This window comes from Carcharhinus amblyrhynchos, chromosome 10 (assembly GCF_965287045.1).
Source record: "Carcharhinus amblyrhynchos chromosome 10, sCarAmb.v2.hapA, whole genome shotgun sequence".
In the NCBI taxonomy this organism is placed as follows: Eukaryota; Metazoa; Chordata; class Chondrichthyes; order Carcharhiniformes; family Carcharhinidae; genus Carcharhinus; species Carcharhinus amblyrhynchos.
In genome coordinates, this window is record NC_137333.1 from 58,028,307 (window position 1) to 58,054,499 (window position 26,193).

The following is a 26,193-nucleotide window of genomic DNA, read 5'->3' on the forward strand; positions in this document are numbered from 1 at the left end:
CACAGATAAAGGTTTCTTTTTTTTGGACAGAATGTGGAATGTTTTCTGGTGCAATAAATCTAGGGTACAATGCCCAATTCTGGCAGCTTGCAGTAATGCGATTAATGCTATGGTCTCTCAAACGGTGAGGCAATAGTCAAGGTCAAAGGCTCCATAAGATCATAAGAAATAGGAACAGGAGCAGGCCATTCGAGCCTGTTCTGCCATTCATTGCTGATCAACATTACTCTCATCCACTTTGCTGCCCTTTCACTGTAACCTTGATTCCCTTACTACTCAAGGATCTATGTCAGCCTTAAATTATACACAAAGTCTTTGCCCCCACAGCTCTGTGGTAAAGACTGTCACCCCTTTGTTCTGAGACTATGCCCTCTGGTCCCAGACTCTCCCATGAGGGGGAACATCCTCTCAACATTCATCCTGTCCAACCCCTTAAAAATTCTATATGACTCAATCAGATCACCTCTCATTATTCTAAATTCCAATCAGTAGAACTCAACCTGTTTAACCGTTCCTCATAAGACAATTCCTCCATACCAGGGATCATGTTTGTGAACCTTCTCTAAACTGCCACCAATGAAATTATATCTTTCCTTAAATAAGGGGACCAAAACTGCTCTTGATACTCCAGATGTGGTCTCACCAGTACCTTGTACAGTTGCAACAAGATTTGCCTACTCTTATGCTCCAATTCTCTTGAAATAAGGGCCAACATTTCATTAGCTTTCCCGATTACCTGCCGATCTGTGTGCTAGCAGGATTGTGAATATAGTTCAGTCCATCGCGCAAACCAGTTCCTACCCATCTCACTGTCTCAGAAAAGCAACCAGCACAATCAAGGCCTTGACACACCCCAGACATACTCTCTTCTACCTCCTCCTTTCGATAAAGGATACAAAAGTCTGAAATTACGTATCAATCGACTGAAGAACAACTTCTTTCTTTCTGCCATCAGACTCTTGAATGACCCTACCATATATTAAGCTGACCTTTTTCTATACCCTAGCTGTGACTGTAAACCTGTATTTTGCACCCTCTCTTTTCCTTCTCTCATATGTACTATATGAAGTGTGTTTTGTCTGCATAGCGTGCAACAAACAATACTTTTCACTGTATCCCAACACATGCAACAATAATAAATCAAAAAAAGCTGTGTTTTGCACACAAGTACCCCCAAGTTCCTTGCTTTGCAACTTTCTACAGTTTTTTTCCATATTTAATATTCTGTTCCTTTTGATCTCCTGTCCAAAATGAACAATTTCACATTTTCCTACATTATATTTCATTTGCCAACTTTGCCTAATATCATAAACTTTATATCACTCTTGCAATTTGCCTCTCCATCTATTTTTCTGTCATCTGCAAATTTGGCTCTCTGTACACTTGCTTCCTTTCAAGTTATTAGTATATATTGTAAATAATTGCAGTCCCAGAGGAACCCCACTGGTTGCAGACTCACAAAATAAACCAGCTAAAAACTGAACACACAATTACAGAACTCTGAAATTCTGGTGTTTAAAACTTCACACTTAATGCTTCTCTCCCCCAACGGCATCATAGCCTAGTGGGTAAAGACACCATAAGTACAAGTAATTATTAGAATCCCCAGTGTGGAAGGAGGCCATTTGGCCCACTGAGTCTCCACTGACTCTCCAAAAGAGCATCTTCCCCAGGCACACCCACCTACCCAATCCCATAACCCCTCATTGGCCATGGTAAATGAGCCAATGCACTTAATCTGCACATCTTCGGAATTGTAATGTTTTGAAATAAGCCTCAGAAACAAATGTTGATGTCCATTAAGAGAAATAATACCAACTGTAGTTCCTTAAAGTTGGAATTTCTGGCACTGAAAGAGGTCTATCTTGCCCAACTCCCTCAACTTGGAGGCACTGCAGATGTTAACGCATCACAAATTAAAACTTCCTTAGCTTTTTTTTGCATAATTCTGCAACAGGTCTTCCCCAGTGTCTGTGCGTGCATCTTTTAATTTACATAACCTCATACGAGGTAAACTTATTATCTCAAGTGGGCTTACATTAACAGTTGGAGGCACTGCATATTGCAAAGGCAATGAGCCCTGATAACATTCCAGCAATAGTACTGAAGAATTGTGCTCCAGAACTTACCACTCCCATAGCCAAGCTCTTCCAGTACAGTTACAATACTGGCATCTATTGACCAATATGGAAAATTGCCCAAGTATGTCCTCTACACAAAAAAATAGCACAAATCCAACCTGGCCAATTAGCGTCCAGTCTATTCTTGATCATCAGTAAAGTAACGGAAGGGGTCATCAACAGTGCTATCAAGCAGCACCTGCTCAGCAATAATGTGCTCAGTGACGCCCAGTTTGGGTTTCACTAGGGTCACTCAGCACCTGACCTCATCACAGCCTTGGTTAAACATGGACAAAACAGCTGAATTCCAGAGGTGAGGTGAGGGTGACAGCCCTTGATATAAAGGCCACATTTGACCGAGTGTGGCATCAAGGAGCCCTAGCGAAACTGGAATCAGTGGGTACAAGGGGTAAACTTTCCGCTAGTTGGAGTCACATCTGGTACATAGGAAGATGGTTGTGGTTGTGGAGGGTCAGTCATCTCAGCTCCAGGACATGTCTTCAGGAGTGTCCTAGGCCCAGCAATCTTCAGCTGCTCCATCAATGACCTTCCCTCTGTCATAAGGTCAGAAGTGGGGATGTTCGCCACTTCTGTTCGATGATCAGCACCATTCACGACTCCTCAAATACTTAGGCAGTGCATGTTCAAATGCAACAAATCTGGACAATATCCAGGCTTGGGCTGACAAGTGGCAAGTAACATTTGCACCATACAAATGCCAGGCAATGGCCAATAAGGGACACTCAAACCCCTTAACATTCAATGGTGTAACTATCACTGAATCCCCCACTGTCAACATCCTTAGGGGTTACCATTGACCAGAAACTCAACGGGACTCACCACATAAACACAGTGGCTTAGAGGTCAGAGGCTAGGAATATTGTGGCAAGTAACTCACCTTCTGATTCCCCAAAGCCTGTCCACCAGACAGATTTGAACCGGAGGATGATCATTAATGAGACAGTGGACCTAAAGGTAAATAATCACAGGGATGATGAGTGAATGGAACTTGGTGAGCCTATGCTTAATGGGAGGTCTGCAGGAGAAAACTGTCACTGGATGGAAATCCTGGAAACCCCCTCCCCAACAATGCTTCTAAGTATCTATACCATATTAACTATAGTGGCTCAAGACAGCAGCTCATCAGCAACTTCTCAATGGCAGTCAGGGATGGGCAATAAATGCTGATCTTCCCAGCAATATTCCATCCCATGAACAAAACATTTAAAACTGCTAAATTCTGAATGTAACATAGAAGTGTACATAAGAGTTTCAGTAGAAAATAAGCTGGGGCAAAGATGGGCACTAGGAGAACATGAGGTCGGAAATTCAGCTCAGAATCAAGGAAAGGGAATGAATTGGTGGCAAGGCTCATAGATATTTACTTCATCCTTGAAACAGAAGGGAGCAGAGAATAAGTTCCTGGCGGACTTGAGGTGACAGTACAAGAGAAATGATTGCAGATGATTTTTTTGGCTACAACAGGAACCAAATGAGGGTGGTCTGAAGAAGGGAAAGGGTTAATGAATTTTGTACCTGGAATTTGTGCAAGAGCATTGCAAACCTTATCTGTTTGTGCAGGCTTGTATGCTAATTAAACGTAACTAAACAGCTGCAGATGCTGAAGCGCAATAATGGCTGCTTGAAAGGTGCTGCAATCGTGACTGGAGTCGGAAGAACTGTGATCATGACTGGACTTGGGAACTGCGATCAAGACTAGAGTCAGAAGAACTGCGATTGTTACTGGACCCTGGGACTACATCGTGACTGGGACTGGGAACCATAATGTATAAATATCCACACTTATTTATATTTGGGGAGAAGTCTGGCAGACCACTTTGGAACCGGCTTCTCCCAAAAGCTTTTGTAATAAAGCCACTGTACTTTGACTCACTCACAGTCTCAGAGGTATAATTTTACCTACAACAAATTGGCATCACAAACAGGATCCTGTTTGTGGACCCGGTTGAATGACCACTACCGGGGCACCGGAATAGAACACCGAGCCTAACAGAGTGGGTCAAACTACAGTGGACAATCATCTGTGATGAGAGAATGTGGAAGTGGAAGACGTCTGAACTGAACATGTGTCGACAAGGAGGCATCTGTCTCTAACCCAGCTTTAGACGGGTTGTTGAGGGGTAGCACCCCATTCCCCCCAAAGGTCAGGAATTTGAAGGTGTAGAGACTGGAGAAAGAAGAAGTGCCTAGGGTGTGATGTTCAGACGTGAAGAGAGAAACTGTCTGAGTGATTGCCGGAGGGAAAAGAAAAGCTGGCTTAATAGTGTAAGCAGTGGTGCGGAAGGATTTGATCACCTTAAAAAAGTATCATTGGACTCTGATAAGAGTGACCTAGGAGTGGGAGAGCGAAAAGGGAGAACAGGAGACTCCAGGTGGTGAGTATAAACTTATCGATAATATGGCAGAATCACAAAGACAGTGGGTACCCCGGGATGCCTGATAAACCCGTACATGACTGAAAGAGACAGACTCATTAAGCAGATGACAAAAGGGGGTGGGACCCATCTCACCCTCTGGATCAACAGTGTAAATGGCTGGAGAAAGAAAATAAAGACAGGGCCAAGAAAATCGGAGTTTTATTGGTGCACCAACTGGCCGGACAGATTAAGCAAAACTCTGTCTCTAGTAAAAAATGGGCCAATGATAAGGAATGAATCAAAACGTTACAATCACATGTTAGAGAATTGGAAAAAAAGTCAAACACTTGAGGACCATTCTTGGGGATCCTTGCCCCCATTTCCCGGTAGCCGGATAATAAAGCCCACAGCACTGGAGGGAGATTTTGAACCCGACAAAGAGGTGGTTCACAACTTAGCCCCTGTAGTTCAGGAAGGTACCATAAATGCCCCCACAGCCCAATTTAAGCCCTTCACCCCAGGGGGAAAGACACCAGACCCTGATTTCACTGGGGAAACTTCAGCCCCGGAGTGCAAATGCCAAATTTTGGTCAGACTTGGTCACAGTCTGGGTTGGCCACCAGTTACACTTACGAGATATACATCAGTTGGTACGAGCTGCCTGCCCACAGAATAAAGAGACTGATGGGTGACGGGGCGCACCAACAGACCTCGCCAAGCAGCCTCAGTTTGATTACTGGGGAGGAAGATGGACACACGCAGTCAAGTTAACAGCAGAAGTGGAGGCACAACAGGAACCACTTAATTGGTTTAAGGCAGAAGTTCAGCATGTCCTGGGTGATGCACCAACCAACTGGTCTCAAATTACAAATACTAAACAACAGAAAGATGAAGGGACCTCTGAATATGGGGAGCAACTTTTAAAGATCTACCAGGAACGCTTGGGGATGCCCGAAGCCGCCTGTACAGATATGGCATTCATCCAGACATTTAAAGATGGGCTGTCAGCAGTTCATCAGAAAATGCTTAAAATGGGAGTTATCAGTTCATGGGGTTATGATGAATTAGTGGAATAGGCTTCTGGAATTAAGGACAGACTAGACAAAAAGCAATACCCAAGAATAAAGTAGGAGCACATAGCCTTAACTAATGGGATCAAGCCTAAGGGGACTTGTCATATTTGTGGGAAGCCAGGACATTTTGCCCCGACCGTAGGGCCCCAAAGGGGGAGGAAGAGGAAAATGCTTACATGCCAATTTTGCAACCAGAGTGGACATACAGAAGCCACTTGTTGGAACAAACATAGTCAACCTAACCCAGCCTCCCCCACTGCAACGGAGGAGGTTAGCTGACGGTCGGCAGCCGCCTTGGGTACAGGTAATAAGGAAGGTAGGATTTACGTGTCTGCACTAGTAGGGGGCAGACAATGTGAGATGCTGGTGGACACAGGACCCTCCATATCCATCACGGACCTACCCCTACCTACAATTAATAAAATGATTTGCATAAGAGGAATTAACAGACAGAAAACCCCAGCCTATCTAAACAAGGCCACTCTGGTAGAATTAAATGATTTGTATATACCCATGCAATTTTATGTATGTAAGAACAATGAAAGAACAATTATGGGAAATGATTTACGAAGGAATATGAAGTTTTAATAGATTGTGGAAAGGGCAAATTGATTTCGCCCCATCACGATGGAAAAAAGGAAAAGGTGGGAGCCTATGCAAATCATTTTGGAATCATCCATGCTGCATCTGCGACAGGACGTGATTGGCGATTAGAGGACAGTGGATTTGGCGCCATATGTACCTTTGTCCCAGGGGATATGGGCAAAAACTAAACTAGATACCGAGCTAATTAAAAATGACCCCATAATAGTGGAAGGTCTGGAGCATAAACCTCACCGACAATATCCCATTAAGCCCGAAGCCAAGAGGCAGTCAAGGAAATTGTGAAGGGATTGGTGGAAAAAGGGATCCTGTGGAAGACCGCTAGTACCAACTCCCGACTTGGCCGGTGTGCAAACCAGATGGGAATTACTGATTAACCACTGATTATACGACTTTAAATAAAGTAACTCCTAAACTACATCCCATCATGGCCAGCCCTTCCACTATCCTAAATGGACTGTCACCATCCCATGAGATTTTTACAGTATTAGACATTGCCATTGGGTTTTGGTTTATCCCCTTGGATTTCAATTCACAGGATAAATTTGCCTTCATGGTAGGTAAGAAGCAGTACACATGGACTAAGCTCCCTCAGGGACTCCATAACAGCCTGACCATACTTCACCAAGTAATGAGTAAGATACTAGAACAAGTGGAACTCCCAAAAGGGAGCACAATATTACAGTATGTAGATTACATTTTGATAGCCTCTGAAACTAAAGCATAACATTAGACAGCACTATACTCAAGTCTTGTAGCATTTAGAAGACCGAGGACTGAAGGCATGCCCAAAAATGGCCCAAATAGGAAAACCACAGGTATTTGATTTGGGACATTTAAAATCCAAAGGGACCAAGGAAATGCCCATAGTCAGGAAAATGGTGATACAACAAATGCCAAGGCTAGTAACTGTCCGAGGGGTAAGGAAGGTTTTGGGATTGTTTAATTACAGCCGCAACTTCATACCAGAACATGCCTAATTAGTTGAGCCAATCCAAAAGGCTACTAAAAAGGGGGAGGGAACCCACTCTAGAAGCTGTGGAGTGGGGATCAGAACAGCAAGATGTATATAGTAAACAAAAAGCAGGATAAATGTCAGCCCCAAGACTTGGGTTACTAGATGCTAGTAAGGGTTTTCATATCTACCGTAACAATGAAGAAGCGTTTATTCAGCAGTAGTAACCCAAACCTATGAGTACAAACAGCAGCCAGTGGGATATTATTCTACAGCCGAGGGCCCCATAGTAATTGGATTACCCCGGTGTACAGCTGCACTGAATTGCATGGCATGGGCAGTAAAAGTCAGCGAGCTCATTGTAATGACAGGAAATACAGTTTTGCACACCAAACATACCTTGGTGGAAATGTTAAATTCAGGAAAATCACGATCTGTCTCAAATATGAGAAGGGCAAAGTGGGAGGCAATACTTCTTCCCCTCTCTAAGTCCATCACCATCGTACGAACCATGAGAGAGAACCCCGCCGAAGGAATGTTAGGTGAAGGGAAACCACACACATGCAGAAACATTGATGAGGAGATAGAGGAAAATAGAATAAAGGATGTGTTGTTGGAGGCACTGGAGGTGACCCTGTTTGTGGATGAGTCATGGAAGTACATAGACAGGTCACCGCGAGTGATGGTAAATGTAGACTTACAAGTGGTCCGAGCAGGAAGGATAGAGGGAGGTATGTCAGCATAAGTGGCAGAACTAGCGGCCTTGATCCAGGCTTTTACTGAGGTAGCAGGGAGAAGGGTCAACATTTACACTGACAGTAGATATGCATTTGGAATTGTGCATGACTATATGACCGCTTGGGGAAGACGGGGGGATTTGTTACAAAAGGAGGCACTCCAGTCAAGCATGGACAAAGAATTGAAGCCTTATTGGATGCCAGCGAGCTCCCATTGGTATTGAAGGTAAAGGCACATGGTATTGAAGGTAAAGGCACACCAAAAGGAACCAGATAAGCAAAGTCCTGAATGGTATATTTTTTAAGAGAAACCAGGCAGCCAACAAAGCGGCACAATCAACCTTAGAAATAGGAGTGCAAGCTGTGCCGGCTGCCTCGGTTACAGTTGAACCACCGCCAACAGACATCTCACAGCTACTTGCTGATACCACCTCGCACGCTCTTCTTCAAGTGTAAGCTCAAGGAGTTACACAATGAAAAGGGTGTATGGAGATTAGATGATAAAGTTCTAGCACCAGAATGTATCCAGCATACTCTGATGCAGTTATATCGTGGACCATCACATATGGGCAGAGATGCCATGACAACCAGTGTAGGGAAGAGTGGTGGTGGGAAAGAATGGGACAGGACATTGCACGGTATTGTCATCGGTGTGTAACCTGTGCCCAGTATAACCCAGGGAGGCCTGTAAAAATTAGGATCAGGCACCAGCCTCGCCTTAAGGGTCCCTGGGAACATCTACAAATTGACTTTACAAGACCTCTTCCTCAGTCACATGGGAGAACCTACTGCGTGGTGATAATTGACCAATTCACCAGATGGGTAGAGGCATTCCCGACTAAAAACTGTTCAGCCACTACGGTGGCGAGAATATTAGCTGAGGAAGTTATCCCAAGGTGGGGAGTACCGTTACAAATAGACTCTGATCACGGCACACACTTCACGGGGAAGGTAGTAAAAACCGTAAGTCAACTGATAGGGATAAAACAGAAATTTCACACACCCTACCACCCTCAAAGTTCGAGAATGGTGGAGCGTATGAATAGAACACTTAAGAACTCCCTAGCAAAGGCTATGCAAGACTTGGGAAAAAGATGGACCGTGGTGTTACCTACCATATTAAATGAAACTCAGAGCCACTACAAATCAAACCACCAGGCTGACACCATATGAGCTAATGACCGGAAGGGTTATGCAACTGCTTGAGTCAAATTATTACTGATGGGGCAGACGTAGGCCCATTACAGGACAGGATTAGACAATATGTTTTAGAACTAAGCGCCCAACTGAAGGATATGCAAAAACCAAATAGTGAAGGATGAGCAAAATGAGCTAGAACAGATCCCTAAGGTACCTCCGGCGGGCAGCAAGGTTATGGTTAAAAACTTAACCTGGAAAGCCTGGGTTCGCCCCCAAATGGAATGGCCCCTATGAGGTCATAATCAGTGGCGATACTTGTGCCTGCATAGATAAGCAAGGCAGGGGCATCTGGAAACATCGGACTCAGTTGAAAGAATACACCAGCACCAATTGGAAAAATATATAATGTACTCAGTTCACAGATCCATGAGATGATTGATCTTCAAGCAAGCTGAACAGGTGCATGGGAAGTTGCGTGCAGGCAATATAGCTTTTGGTCCATTGTATAACAGTTGCGCGGGTTACAATTAGGTGATAGAATGATTCTCTTGCTGCTTCTCATGACCCTTGCCCTGCCAGCCACGGAGGGAATGCATAGGTGGAATTGTGTGGACTTGGGGTTAGAGCATCGCAAGCATCTCTGTAACGATGACTCTGTGTATTGTAATCTTCCAACACATGAAATAGGCCCCTGGGAGATAACCCGTAGGGGCTGCTGTTCGGAATTCCTTAACCTTACCATGTTACCATCTCTGTTGGAGGGGCGAGGTGATTGGGATCTCCTGCGCAACGTAACTTGGTATAACTGGAATTTCCAGTGTTTAGCTGAGGAGCCAGGTTAGACCTGTGCTCAGCAACAGCAGAGGGCTCGAGAGAATGAATAAATCAACAAAGACATTTGGCTAGTCCAAGCGATCATTGCACCAATCCGCTAAAATTGGACCCCATCATATGAACACTTTCGTATACATGTCTCACTTGCATCCATTTCAGTCAAATTTGAGCAAGTGCTGGGTCTGCTCACACATTACCATGCACGGGGGAGGGGGCCTTTAGTCCCTATCCCTTTGTCAATTCCAGAAATGGTAATATGGATTTTGAATCAGAATGGAACCCAGGAAGGGATAAGGAAAGTGACGTTTAAAACCCCATCAGTCACCACTATGCAAGGTATTTTCAATGTCAGGAACAGAACCATACCTGCTGGCTGGAGCTACTGTACTCAGCAGGTTAATGTTAACCATGGCGCCCGGGCTTTGGTGCAACAGATTACAATCCATTGCCCCACAACCGATGCCCAGGTCAACCTCTCCTCTGCTTATGTAAACAGTATGACTGCATATAATGGTACCTATTTTGTCTGTGGAAACAAATCCTACCCTGTGGCGTCCATGGAATTGGGCAGAATATTAATTAGCATACGTGGTGCCCTATATTCACCCTTACACTTACTTGCGGGACCACCCCGAGATACACCTTAGGGCTAAGCGAGCCATTGGAGAGACAGCACGGTTCTTCAGGATAGCCTACCCACCTTATGGGACAGCAAAAGCAGCTCAGGAATTTATACATATAGCCTCGACCTGAGAGAGAATTACAAATTAAACTAGAGACAGGTTCGAGGAGGTGAGCACAGCCATCTGAGGTATCAGCAGAGGTTGTAGCTATTCAGACCATTGCTTTACAGAACCGGTTGGCACTCGATTATGTTCGCCTCCCAGGGATGAACGTGTGCTATAATTGGATCCGAATGCTGCACGTATATCCCAGATGATTCGGAAAATAATTCATCTGGCAGATCATATCAAATGAGTAGGAAAAGACAATATAAGATGGAGGGAGTCAATATCATAATTATAACCTTCCGGGTTGGCTGGGGCAATGGTTCGGGTCGCAGGGATCATACGCAATTCATGGGTTGATTGTATTAATTATCATTGTTATCGCTTATTGTGTTTGTATGGCATTATTGAACGCTTGTTGTAAAACAGTAACAGGATTATGCTGAGTGCAAGTGTACAGACAGAAGGGGCAGATCTCCTGACGAAGGAGGTAGGCCCATATGCTGGTAACATTTGGCTACAGTCGGGGCAAAATGTCCTGGCTTCCCATAAATATGACAAGTCCCCTCATGCTTGGACCTGACCCTGACCAAAAGGAGAGACTGAAGAAGGGAAAGGATTAATGAATTTTATACCTGGAATTTGTGCAAGAGCATTGCAAACTTTATCTGTTTGTGCAAACTTAGCTAAACAGCTTCAGGTGCTGAAGCGCGATAACGGCTGTTTGAAAAGGAACTGCGGTCATGACTGGACCCAGGAACTACAATCATGACTGAAGTCAGAAAAACTGTGATCGTGCATGGACCCAGGGACTGGGAACCATAATGTACAAATATCCACACTTGTTTGTATTCGGGGAGAAGTCTAGCAGACCACCTTAGGAACCGGCTTCTCCCAAAAGCTTTTGTAATAAAGACACTGTACTTTGACTCACTCAGTCTCAGAGGTATTATTTTACCTACAACATGGTCCAATTCAGCTGGACAGAAAAAAAAGCGTTGGTGGAGGCCAATGGGCTCAACCATGTCAAAAACAACTGGCTATGGATTTGACAGCATACTTCACTTTTCTATCATAAAGTTAGACATCTGATAAACACAGCCCAATGTACCTTACTTCCAACCATTTAATTTTATTTTTCCATCAACATCAAACAAAACAGTCAATTTAATAAATACTCTAGGGGTCACGTGATCTAAAGTAAAGAGCGGCTGTATTTTCGGTGGCTCTGTCTGCTCGTTTTTTAATCCTGATGCACAACCCATAAGTACATAGCCCTGATGTGTATAATCTGTGCTACGTTCCTGGAAGATCTTGGCTACATTTTGGTCTCGGAAAACTGAGTTAAGTCAAGAAAATTTTCATCTGGTTGAAGTGGTAGGAGGCAGGTGAGGTAGGGTGCAGTTCACAGTGGCAGTTTCACTGTGGAGGGGCCTATGCTTTAGCAGTGCCATACGCATCAAGATGATAGCTGCCAACGTGGGCAAAGCTGTACACAATGGTTTCAGCTCCTCAGCACAGAACACTGGTGCTCACATTGGTGAACTGCATGATATCAAAAAATGGATGGAGCAGAGAAGTGAGTGCTATCAGTCGAGAGGGCAGTTTCCTCAGAAGGCTCATCTTCAGTCCTTTGAACACCTGTTGCATGGTATATGGAACAGATGGAACTGGAAAATCAGTATCCGTGTGCCTGGTCTCCAGAGGGGAGCTGGGATGAATTTCTGGCAGTTTTAGAACTGGTTGCCATGCTTTCACAATCTCAATTTGAAAGCTGGGTGTTTTGAGTTTGATGGAGCACATGGTATGTGGTCTTAGAGGCCTGGGTTGGTTGAAGATCATTGGTCTTAAGTGGCCTCATCCTCAGTGTTTGTCAAGAAGGGCTGGAGACGGCTAGACATGCGAGTCTTCACCACACGCCAGGACGTAGATTTCCTTCTACCAGGACTTCAGGACAACAACATGGCAGAGGTGCAAAGGCTTTGATGAAACTCTGGATGTTGCTCAATGATCCTGTCATGGCCTTGGTCTTTTCAAGCTCCATAGACGGTTATATTATCCCGCAGTCCATCATTAATTCTGAACTTTGTGATCCTATTATTATACTCCTGATTTCGTGATTTTGTCTTTTATCCTGACAAGGATGTATGATATGAGCACAGAGGCATTCATCTCCTGTTGGCTTGTTACACTGCAATTCATTAATCCTAGACTGTATCCCTGTAATTATATCCTTGTGTTGTTCCTATATCACAATTTTATTATTTTGATGAGGGCAATCCTGTGATTAAACACCAAGGCAAATTTCACCAATTATCCTCTTTAGAGTCATAATCTGCAGATCTTTGTTAACCCTTTAAATTATTCCTTAATTTCATATTTTAATTGATCCCTTTACATCCTTTATGATCAGGGCAATCCTGAAAGTGAGCACGGTAGCAAACTTTTGCTTGGTATCCTGGTGAGTTCAAGGGCATCCTTTCATCTTTATCTCTAATTTCATCTCTTAATTGATCCTGTTATGTGATTTATCATATTGCTAGGAATGAATGAGCATGGTCATGAATTTGCGATCATTTTCCTGATATGCTGGGGAATCCAGGGACATACATTTATCCTTAATGGAATGTATTCCACATTGTACTTTTCATTTTAGGAATATGTTGTGGAGGTTATATAGAGCTGTCTTCTCACTTTATAATCCTGGCATAAATAGTGGTGGACATTAGCAGGTATCCTTTACTATAACTATGGTTAAAATGAGTAGCACGACTGCAGGGAGATGGGTAAGCGGTTTAATGTTGAAGTAATGGGTAGAGCCCTATCAGGCCTCACGGCAAATGAGGAAAGCTCCCCCTAGAGTTTATGGGCTTGCATATTTTTTAGTATTTCAACTGCTTTGGGATTACAGAATCTCTGCTCAACTCCTGTTATGGAACAGACTATATATCCTGGAGAAAAATTATTTTTGGTGCCTCCAAGGTGGCTGGAGATAGGAGAAGCATGCCCAAGTGCAATGTGAAAATCCATGGTGCTAGATGGTCAATATCTGTGCTAATCTTTTGTACTTTTAAACAGCTGAATAAGCAATAGCAATAGCTGCTTTAAAGACATAACTTCTGTAGCTCTTTCGCTGTAATCCTGTGAGCTTGATGGTGCATTGCTGAGTGAATTGTAGCTGTATTGTAGAATACACACACACACACACACACACACACACACACACACACACACACACACACACACAAACCCCTCCCCATATGATGGGCGATGCTGGATACAATGAATAATCCAAACCAACTGCATTGGTATTTTTTTCCTATCTCTTCCTAAATGTATTTTTGTGAAAATAATCTTGCTGTACTGTAGCAATCTTTGAGAGTTTGTTGCATTATTTGTAAAACAAAATGAAAAATCTTGAAAATTATATTTTAAAAAATACTCCACGCAATTGTATTGAGAACTCACCAATTAGAACTACTGGAAAATGTTCCAATTCATTTCACTTTAAATATAAAAGTGGAGCCCAAGTAAATGACAAGTTCTTTCCCCCAGTATACTCAGGTGCATACTATGTTTATTCTCCTTGGCAATGCACAGATAGACATGGTGCCATATAGACAGTGTGTAATATAGACAACGCATTTGTAGACAAGGTAGAAACAGATTGGAAAGGGGCAAAGTGACAATAAGAAGCCATAAATAGTGATTGTCCATTTCAATGGAGCTGTTCCAATGCAAAAAGAGAGATTTGGCAGTAATCTTAATTGCTAGAGCAGAAAGTGACTATAAGGTTGTGTAGCACAATGAAATATCTACAATAGTCTTTAAGGGCTTCACTTCTATAGGCTTGATCCAATCCCAGGTTCCAACAATCAATAGCAATGATTTATCATACATGACCCAGACATTCCTACGTTAAAAATGCTAGTGTACAAACACCAAAGTTCTTATACAAAAGAAATAATTGTTGCAAACCCACAAAAGGACAATTTCCAAGTTCTTACTTGTCTTCGATGCTGGGTTTGCAGAAGCAGTAGCCAACACTCAAAGTAGGCGTGCTTATAAACTGAAAGGGCGACATAATATAATCAATAATTATACAAGATTTCAAAAAAAACACATTTTTCCTTACCTGATGAAATAACAGTAAACAGTTCTCGCAAAGATGGAATAATGGCTGCTGTACGAGTCCGCCAGATCCTCTGTAATAAACCGCTTACTTTGTTTACTTGGTCCAGGAATTCCACAATTTCATCTTCTTCTTCAGATGAAAACTGGAACTGCCCTATGCTTCTAACAAGTTGCTGACAGAATACCACTTGAAACTTCCCACTTGGAATGCAATGAGGAAATTCAACAAGAAGTTTACTAATGCTGGCACACAGTTTTGATCCGGGTCTCTCGCACACTATTCGGAGAATCTCAATTTGAAGGACATGAAATACTTCATCAGCAGAAGGATTGTCTTGAATATACTTCAATCCTAGATGGATGTACTCTAAAATCCCAACACTCCTTTTGTTCAATGTTCCATATCCATCTTGCACCAATTTCAAGACAAATTTCACATTAAAAAAGCTCTCAAATTCTGCAGTGTGGTTTTGCGCAAAGGCCTCTAGAATCTCTTTGCCCACATCTTTTTTGAACTTTGTATCACCCAACAAAATAAACTTTGTAGACAACTCAAACATAGCCCAACACTGCTTACTGTCGAGAGGCTTCTTTGCTGCCTCTAAAATATGTCTCACAAGGCTATGCTTTACCGAAGTTGGATGTTGGGACAACATCACGGCTTCTAATATCTTGTCCATGTCTTCGGAATCTAAAACAAAACATTTGCATTAATTCTTATTTCATTTGCTGTAAAAGGATATCCACACACACACACACATACTGAATACTGGTAATAAGTTCTTCAAACCTGCTAACAATAATAGGTACTGCAAAAGTACTGAGTAGGATGTCATGTATTTATGCTAGCTTTATGTTGCCTTAACCAATCCAGGTCAGAAATGGAAGGTAATGTGGTGCTACAACTGAATTCAGCATTTCTGCACTGTGGAGCAAATTTGATTGCCATTCAGTAGTCTGCTAGCCCATATATGCATGCCTATCAGGTGAGGCAGGATTCAACTCAACTAGATTATGGACTGAATAATACAAGGGCAGGGAAAGAAAAGAGGTGGTGGACTGCTGCTCTCTCTGGAAGCAAAAGCCTCCACTCCAGCTCACCTGCAGAAAACTTAACAAGGGCCAAAAGGATATTGGTGTACCCTTGCTACTCCCAGTGCTTCCTCCGTTCTGCTCAACATGGGGGAACACTGATTCATCAGCTGAAAGGGAGAACTAGGTGATATCCACAGGAGGATTACTTGCCTACACTTGACCTGATGGTACGAAACTTCATGGGGTCCACAGTTAATGTTAAGAAATCTCGGGGCATTTCTCTCTCAACTGTATACCAACTTGGTGCCATTTTTGGTGGGTCTATCCTGCTGATGAGACCAGATATGTCCAAACATGGTGATTGTGATATCTGAGACATACATATACTCACTGAATCATACTTAGTCTATGATAAAGCTCTCCCAAATTCGGCATAAACTCTTCGATGTTGATAAGGCTGGTGTTACAGGATCGACAAGGCTGACTTTGCTATTGTTGTTTCTAGTGCATAGGTCGATGCTAGATGGTCAATCAGTGGACATTGCATCATTACACATTGGCAGTAGTGCGTACCACAAAAGCAGCACAACAATAACTTGTTAAGCCTCCTTCAAGGGCATCTTCCAAATGCACAGCCTCTACCATCTAGAAGAACAAGGGCAACAGATGCATAGAAATACCACCACCTGCAAGTTGCCCTCCAAGCCACACAACATCCTAATGTGGAACTGTGTCGGTGTTCCATTGATGGATTAAAATTCTGGATCTCCTTCCCCAACAGTGCAGTGGGTGTACTGATAGCTCATGGAAGGCAGCAGCAGATACCAGCACTTTTTCAAGGGCCATTAGGGAGGGGCAACAACTGCTGAACCAGCTAGCAACACCCACATCCCGTGAAAAAAAATATGAAATCATGATATTGGAATTGCTGTTTGCTGATGAATGTGTCCTCATGTAACATGGCCTTCAAAAGATCATGGGCTTTTTTTTTTAAAAAGTGGCTGACAACTGTTGGCTAAATTAGGGATAACAGAGGTAGTCCACCAACCAACACCAAATTCAGACTATGCCTCACGTATTACAATTGTTCATAACATAATCCCATTGATAATTTCACCCATCTCATAAAAACAATAAAATGTTTGCATTGACAGCAAGGAGGCAAACAGAGTTGCCACAGCAAGCTTGGTTTGCATGTTTATGCAAGAGACTTGAGGAAACTTACAACATTTGCAGTTTACTAAGCTGTGGTAATATTTACCACTTTATACGCCTGAGATATGGACTACCTACTCCTGATATAATAAGCAGGTTCAACATGAGATGCATTCAGAACACCATGGATATCAAATGGGAGGAGTGAAGTGTCCAACATGGAAATGTTCTGATCAAAGGGCAGGAATATCTGCAACTGAATAACTAATCATCAGTAGCCCAGCTCAGCTGAAGTGGACATGTAATACTTATGACGGATGAAAAATCCCCAGAGTGGCCACGTATTCAAAGTTCAAAGTAGGTGAATATGAAGGTAAATCATGTTCACAAGAGACTGGAAAAAAATGCCCAAGTACTCTGCTCTGGACTAGTGGTAAATTGGAATCTATTGTTTCAAGAGAAAAAAAAAACACACGAGTAATTTGTAAATGGCATAGTCAAATCAGAAATCCTTTAAGTTGCTCATGAATAAAATAAACTGACCATTTTCAATAAATAACAGCTGAAAGATTAAAGTTTTACATTTCAATGGCCAAAGTTATTTATTAAGTTATTATGGTATGAAGTAGCACAATTTCAAACACCGTTTAAGGTCAGACAATAGCTAAAACATTGCATTCTTGCAACTGAAGGGGACTTTAATTAATAACTGGAAGCAAAGGCCTGGCTGCCATTGTCAGACCCTAGAAATTACATATGGATCATCATGTTTGGGGCTGTGGTTAGCACTGCTGCCTCACAGCTCCAGGAACCCAGGTTTGATTCTGGCCTTGGGTTTCCGACTGTGTGGAGTTTGCACCTTCTCCCAGCGTCTGCATGGGTTTTTGCTGGGTGCTTCAGTTTCCTCCCACAGTCCAAAAACAAATTAGGTGAATTGACCACAGCAAATTGCCCCTCAGTTTATGTGAGTGCATGTCCTGTGATGGACTGGTGTCCCATCCTGGGCATATCCTGCCCAGTGTCTGTTGGGATAGGCTCTGACATCCTGCGACCTTGAATTAGAGTAAGTGGCTAAGTGAAAATGAAGTTATGCTGTCTACACTAGACAAATAAGATGAGAGAATTAGACAAAGTCATCTTGAGTTTATGAAAAGAAAATCATGTTTGACAAACCTACTGGAGTTTTTTTTGAGGGTGCAACTAGTAGGATAGGGGTGAACCAGTGGATATGACATATTTGGATTTCCCACATAAGACATCAGTGTGCAAAATTAAAGTGCATGAGTTTGGGGGGTAATATACAGACAGGAAACAGAGTGGAATAAAAGGGTCCTTTTCTACAAGGCATGAGTGATTAGGTAGTCCCATAGAGATCAGATTTTGGGCCCCAGTTATTCACAATATATACCAATGATTTGGATGACAGAGCCAAATAATATTTCCAAGTTAGCTGATAACTTGGTAGAATGTGAGTGGTGAGTAGAATTAAGAGGGTTAAATAAGTTGAGTAGCAAGTACATGGCAGATGCCATGGTACACAGGTACAATGGATGGATTAGCTTCTTGTGTTGTGAGCTTGTATGGTTCTATTCCTTAATAATCTTTTGGCGGCTATAACTCTATTGCCTTGACTGTATGAACAAAGTGATGCTAGTTTATCATTTTAGTCCATCTATACATGCCCAACTTCATTTAGCTGACTCAAGCAACTGCATGTTTGCCAATTTACTTTATGTGCAGCATACCTACTGTGATTTTCTTGGCTCATGCAACCATTAAAATGTTTTGAACTGATTAATATAGGAGCCTTTATTTAAAACTCTAGACCAAGATAAATTACCAATCCTACCTTCAGGTGTAGCTTTGAAGAGATTCACCTGATTCTTTAAACAATCTGTTTTATACTTCGATCACCCCATGATTCTCCAAACAGCAAACAATCAATTCTACTCATGCTGCAAATGGAAAATCCCAAGTTAATATCAGATACATCAGCAAAGATATACTTTTTTTTAAAATCAAATTGCAAGTCGACATGAATCAACGTCTTAGACCTATTGTTGCCCAGTTCAACAGTATTATTGACAAAGGAAATCAAAGAGAACCTTTGGTTCATTCAACCAGCAATAGATCAAGAACAGCAACATGCATTACATATCCAATTGGCACAATGAGTGTCACAAAGCACTGCAGAGAGCAGAAATGATACAAAGTGCTTCAGAGAACAGAAACATGTTAAACATGAGGGAAGAAACTATGGAGATGACTGCATAGATGGGATTTGAAGAGTTTCTGAAGAGGTAGGGAAATATGTATCAACACAAAAGACATACAAAGTATGTTCCAGTGAATTGAGCTAAGACAGTAATGGGGATATGGTGCACAGGAGAGCAGAGTCAACTATTCAGGTTATCAGCTAGGACATTGCATTCTTGATGAAGGTACTGCCCCCAATTTTCCATTCAAGGTCAGAACCTCTATTTCCAAACCCAATTAGACATTAAAAAAACCTTCTTGTATAGTGCGTAGAAAACAATACTTTTCACTGTATACAAATACAGGACAATAATAAATCAAATCAAAACCAATTTTTCATGGCAATCTTCCAATGGAGAATACTGCAGAACTCCGTCTGTGCAAGCCTTGGAAGGAGAAACAAAGAAGGAAAGGCAGAAACCACACCCAATTTTTACAGCATGAGCTGCTGTTTTCTGGCAAGTAAAGTTAAATGTGCCATTGCTTCTCTGGAAAGCTACAGATAGAAGGCAAGTGCATACGGTCAGTAACAAGGTGGATGGTGGGCTTGAAGGGGGTGTAGTCAGGAGCTGGAGAAATCAAGTGGGAGATTGGGTTCTGGGATTAATCAGGCGGGGTCGGGGAATATCAGCGATTAGGCAGGTGGAGCGGTAGGAACTCTGGGGCAACACGGTGGCACAGCAGTTAGCACTGTTGCCTCAAAGCGCCAGGGACCCAGGATCGAATCCCAGTTTGGGTCACTGCCTGTGCCAAGCTTGCACGTTCTCCTTATGTCTGCATGGGTTTCCTCCCACATTCTGTAAGGCGTGCTGGTTAGGTGCACTGACCAGAACAGGTGCCGGACTGTGGCATCTAGGGGAATTTCACAGTAACTTCATTACAATGTCAATGTAAGCCTTACTTGTAACTAATCAATAACTTTTTATCAGAGGGGATTGGAGGGTAGTAAGGTGGGACAATGGGAAATGGCAGATGAGTTAAACAAATACTTTGCAACAGTCTTCACAGTAGAAGACACTAACAGCATTCCAAAAATATGAAATAATCAAGAGGCAAAAAGGGGGAGAGAGGATAGAGGAAATAAATACAATAACTATCATTAAAGAAAAAGTACTACTAATGGGGCTAAAGGCCATTAAATCCCCTGTAACCAATGGGTTGCATCCTTGGATATTAAAGGAGTAGTTACAGGGATAGCGGATGCATTGGTAGCAATCTTCCAAAAATCCTTAAATTCCAGAAAGTCCCAGAGGATTGGAAAGCTGCCGATGTATATTGCCCTTATTCAAAATGGAAGGGAGGCAAATAGCAGGTAACCATCGGCCAGTTAACTTAACATGTCACTGAGAAAGTTGGAATCCATTATAAAGGATAGGCCATTCAGAAATATATTGTATAATCAAGCAGGGTCAGGATGGCTTCATGAAGGGGAAATCATGCCTGACAAATTTATTAGAGTTCCTTGAGGTAGTAACAAACAAGTTAGATAAAGGGGAACCAGTAGATGTAAGATACTTGAATTTCCAAAAAGTGTTTGATAAGGTACCGCACATAAGGCTGCTGAAGATAAGAGCCATGGCATTGGTGGGCAGTATACAAGAATGGATAGAGGATTAGCTAATTGATAGAAGAAAGAGTTGGGAAAAGGTGGGAACTTTCAGGATGACAATCTGTAGCTAATGGAGTGCCACAGAGGTCAGTGCTAGGATCACAATTGTTTACAAATATATTAATGACTTAGACAAGGCAAATGAATGTACCATTATCAAGTTGCAGATGACACAAAAATAGATGGGAAAGCAAGTGGTGGGGATGACACAAAGAATCTACAGAGAGGCATAGACTAAGTGAGCAAAAACTTGATAGATGGAATACAATAAAGGAAAATGTGAAGTTATGCACTTTGATAGGAAGAATAAAGATGCTGAATATTACTTAAATGAAGAAAGACTGTAGCAAACTGCAGCTCAGTGGATTTGGGGATTCTTGTGCATAAATCACAAAAGGCTAGCACACAAGTTCATCAGGTAATAGAGAAGGCAAATGGAATGTTGGCCTTTATTTCAAAGAGAATGAAGTACATAAATAGGAAAGTCTTGCTAAAAGTTTACTAGTTAGACCACAATCTGGGATACTGTGAACAGTTTTGATCCCTTTATCAAGGAAAGATAACTGGCATTGGAGGCAGTGCAGAGATGATTTACTAAGTTGATCACAAGTATGGAAGAATTTTCTATTGAGGAGGTTGAGTAGGTTGGATATGTACTCACTGGAGTTTAGAAGAATGAAGGGAGACCTTATTGAGACACAAGATTCTCATGGGGCTTAACAGGGTCGATTGAGAAGTTTTTTCATAAGAACATAAGAAATAGGAGCAGGAGTAGGCCATCTAGCCCTTCGAGCCTGCCCCGCCATTCAACAAGATCATGGCTGATCTGAAGTGGCTCAGTTCCACTTTCCCACTTTCTCCCCATAACCCTTAATCCCCTTGCCTACCAAAAACCTATCTACCCACGTCTTAAATATATTTAGCGAGGAAGCCTCAACCACTTCAACGGGCAGAGAATTCCAGAGATACACCACCCTTTGAGTGAAGAAGTTCCTCCTCAACTCCGTTCTAAACTGTCCCCCCCCCTTATCTTGAGGCTGTGCCCTCTAGTCCTGCTGTCCTTTCTGAGCAGGAAGAACCTCTCCACCTCTACCCTATCCATCCCTTTCATCATCTTTTATGTTTCAATGAGATCTCCCCTCATCCTTCTAAACTCTAACGAGTACAAGCCCAGTTTATTCAGCCTCTCCTCACAGACCCCCTCATCTCCGGTATCAGCCTAGTGAACTTCCTCTGCACTCCCTCCAAGGCCAAAATATCCTTGCGCAGGTGTGGCGACCAAAACGGCACACAGTACTCCAGCTGCGGCCTCACCAGTGCCCTGTACAGTTGCAGCAAGACCTCCCTACTTTTACATTCAATCCCCCTCGCCATGAAGGCCAGCATCCCATTTGCCTTCCTGACCACCTGCTGTACCTGTAGGCTGCGTTTTTGCGACTCATGCACAAGGACCCCCTGGTCCCTCTGCACCGTAGCATGCTGCAGCTTTTCGCCCTGTAAGTAGTAGTCCTTCCTACCATTATTCCTACCAAAGTGGATAACCTCACACTTGCCAACACTGTATTCCATCTGCCAGGTCCTCGCCCACTCGCTCAGCCTATCTAGATCCCTCTGCAGACTTTCCACACCCTCCGCACAACTTGCCGTTCCACCAATCTTTGTGTCATCAGCAAATATATTTTCCCCCTTTGTGGAGAGGCTAGAACCAGATAGCATGATCTCAGAGTAAGGGGTCACCCATTTAAGGCAGAAATTAGGAGAAATTTCTTCTCTCAGAAGGTAATCTTGTAGAGGCTGGATTGTCAAGTATATTCAAAGATCGAAATAGATGGCTTTTTAAAATCAATAAGGGAGTCAAGGCTTGTGAGGACAAGGCAGGAAAATAAAGTTGAGAATTATATCAGGTTAGTCATGATCTCATTCAATAGCAGAGCAAACTCAATGGGCTGAATGGCTTCCTGCTGCTCCCATGTCTTACAGTCTTCCAAGAAGTCTGGTATTGTATGGGGGGGGAAAACCAGAAGATTTAGGCCATTATTTCTAATAAAATTTTACCATGGCTAATCCATCTAACCTACACATCTTTAGAATCTAAGGGGCAATTTAACATCCTCAGACTGTGGGAGGAAATCAGTGCATCCAAAGGAAACCCACACAGACACAAGGACTCCACAGTCATCCAAAGCTAGAATTGAACATTGGTCCCTGGCACTGAGGCAGCAGCGCTAACCACTCTGCCACCCAACATTAAAGAATGCCTGCCTGTTTTTTGTACTAGAAAAATGAGTACAGCTAATGTCACAATTTGAAACATGACAGCTGTAAAATCGTCATTAACTAGTTGTATTCATTGTTTTCTGAAGTAGAACACGTCAAGATCAAAAATGTACAGACTGTGTAAGAAAATATTAGAGACTTGATTTAAGCAGCGCAAGATATAGGAAAGGAGTATCAACTGAAATTATAAGTACATTTAATGAGCTATGATCCATAACAGTAAGTTTAACAATGACAGAATATGAAAGCATCGATGCATTTAAAAATATAATAGATCTCTGGAAAAGAACAAATTGGATTTTAAACTTACGACTGGTTTATGTGCAGGTTTCAGTACTATTCATCATTTGCTTAATTTTAAATTAAGTTGAAGACAAACTACACATTGAAGCAGACGGCTAGGTTTGACTTATATTTGTAAAACGGCTCTAAATTCTAACTCGGTAAAAAGTGAGATACTAAATTATCCAGTAAATTTATTATGCATTAAACAAGTGGGGAGCTGCGATGAGTCTGCGGGTAACTAAAGGTAAAGTCGCAATTAAAAACGTAAAAGAAATATAACGGGAGGAGAAGGCTAATCATTTAATATAGATTTGGCAGATTATCGCAGGACGCTTGATGTTATCTTAGAAGTAAAATATATCAACAACTGACATAAACATGCGTGGCACTAATTCACGAAATTCGCATAGTCTAAAATCTGCCGGACAGTCTCCTGGTGCAGCCCGCAAGTATTCGGCAATCTCACTGGACTTCAGAGAGGCCATCTTCACGTCGCCAGAAGCCTCTTAACTGAGCATGGCACCGGCACCGCCACCGCCCCTGGCAGCAATGTCCCTGCCACTCAGCTCTGGTCGAGCCAGATATCCTCACAGCTGCCGTGCCCCATAACTCGGGGCAGAGCTAACGTTAGTTAACATCAGCCCCCGTTCTAACCTTCAAACACGCAACTGAAAAATCAGAGACCTCTAAAACATTCCAATGCGTGAAGCCAGGCCCGCGGGCTCTTTGTCAGCCGGGCGCTGGGAGTCACTGTACCCCACAAAAGGAGTTGATATTTTCCGCACTGGCCCTCCCGCTAACCGCTGCGGCATTTAGCACGCGAGTTCTGACCCAACGGCACGACTTGCAGCGCGAGCACATCGCCACAGCCAGAGCGCACCGCTCATCGCCAACCAATCAGAATGAACAAACCGAATCACAGGGTCCGCCTACGAATACAGCTCTAGCCAATCAGAATGAGAAAAAAAACAGCAGGCCCGCCCACAGGCTCTCCACCAGCCAATCACAAAGAAAAGGCTCATCCCACCGGGCCCGCCCACAGGCACTCCACCAACCAGTCACAAAAAGAAGACTCATCCACCGGGCCCGCCCACGAATGCATTGCCAGCCAATCCGAAGCTCACACTAGGAGCCGAGGAGCCCGCCTACAAACAGGTCAATAGCCAATCAGTGAAGGGGTAAGCAAAACCCGCATAGTCCACACCCGTTGTGTTCAGGGCAAATTGAGGACCGCTTGTCTGACAGGCTGGACTTGTTTGTTCTGTTCCACAGTGCATTGACCCCAATTCATAAGAACATAAGAAATAAGTGCCAGTGATTTGATTTATTAATGTCACATTTATTGGTACAGAATGAATTGTGTCTTGCACGTTAAAACATATCGTTCATAGAGTACATTGGGGAGAAGGCAGAGAAATGGTGCAAAACATAATGTTACAGTTATAGCTAGGATGTAGAGAAGGATCAACAAAAGTCTGATGGCAGCAGGGAAGATCTTGAGTCGGTTGCTACATGATTTCAGACTTTTGTTAAAGTTTATTTATTCGTGTCACAAGTAGGCTTATATTAACACTGCATTGAAGTTGCTGTGAAAATCGGCGAGTTGCCGCACTCCAGCGCCTGTTCAGGTATGTGAAGAGAGAATTTAGCATGGCCAATGAACTTAACCACTATGTCTTTTGGACTGTGAGAGGAAACCAGAGCACCTGGAGGAAACCTACACAGACACGGGGAGAACGTGTAAACTCCTCACACACAGTGACCCAAGCTGGGAATCGAACCCAAGTCCCTGGTGCTGTGAGGCCATTGTGCCACCTTTTGTATCTTTTTCCCGACAGAAGGTGGAAGAATGTATCTCTGGGGTGCATATGTCCCTTGATTATGCTGTTCCAAGTCAGTGGGAAATGTAGATGGAGTTAATGAATGGGAGGCTGGTTTGCGTGATGGACTGAGATTTCTCACAAACCTCATCTTACTCTGTCTCTGGTGCTTTCATTTATTCCTAAACTCATGCATTGATCAAACAACCTCTTAAATATGTCACTGTGGCAGTGATTTCTACATTCTCACTGATCTCCGTGAAACATTTCCTGATAAATCTTTATTTTGTGATTTATTTTGTTCTTATAGCTGCTGGCCCATCCATAAAAAACCTGAAGCCAATGAGTGGGACACTTGTCTAGACCCTGCATCGTGAATGATATTGGTTAAACCAATCTCTACACATAGCCTCTCACACGTATTAAACGCACATCCAAGTTAATGGGTCTCAACTCATTTGCTGCTGAAATCATCATCAGGGCCTTTGTTACTACAAGACATTATTTTTCAAATGCAGATCTTAGCTGAAGCTTGACTTGATCTTCTCAGTCAGATAGCTGCAAGAGAAATGCTGTAAACAAAGGAGACCATTACATCAATCTCATTAAAACATTCAACATTGTGAGCAGAGGTAGTCTATTTCAGCTGCAGAAGAAAATAGGTTGCCAGTTGAAGCTGTTCAATGTGAACTCTTTTCATTGACATTATGATGTACAAGGTAAGCTGGGGCAACATTGGAATCCTCTGAAATCTGGACTGGGGTCAAACAGGGTTGTGTTCTGGCACTGTGGCATATCTTTCTCTTTGCTGCTGTCATAGACCTTTAGGTAATCCACTAAGGGTGTCTGCTTACATACCAGAATTAACAAAAAGCTGTTCAGCCTTGCTCCATGAGATCTAAGACAACAGTGTGCCAAGTCCTCACCAGAGAGCTGCTTGACAGTGACAATGCCACATTTACATTCCATACCAAGGAAAAGCGGCAATTGAACAGACTTTTTTAAGCCAATAAAAAATTTGGTTTGACCATCAGCCATTAGGAAGACAAATCAC

At 42.8% G+C, this 26,193-nt stretch overlaps 1 protein-coding gene across 4 annotated transcripts in view; it reads right to left on the bottom strand.

Moving 5' to 3' along the window:
• LOC145348955 (ubiquitin carboxyl-terminal hydrolase 35-like) overlaps window positions 1–24,157 on the bottom strand; it is a 399,754-nt gene extending 375,597 nt beyond the window's left edge. For 2 of the 4 annotated variants that reach the window (XR_013888041.1, XM_080197094.1), the window contains exons 1-3: window positions 24,004–24,157; window positions 18,742–18,847; window positions 14,704–15,393 (exon numbers count right to left, since the gene is read on the bottom strand). Coding sequence is in view for 3 of the 4 variants with exons in the window: in XM_080197094.1 (XP_080053220.1) it covers window positions 14,704–15,382 (679 nt within the window). In the remaining variant the exon portion in view is untranslated. Of the gene's footprint in view, window positions 1–14,703; window positions 15,394–18,741; window positions 18,848–23,344; window positions 23,501–23,691 lie in introns of those variants that run through there. The other 2 variants (XM_080197095.1, XM_080197096.1) reach the window with 2 other exon arrangements.
• Between the last annotated feature and the right edge of the window lie 2,036 nt (window positions 24,158–26,193).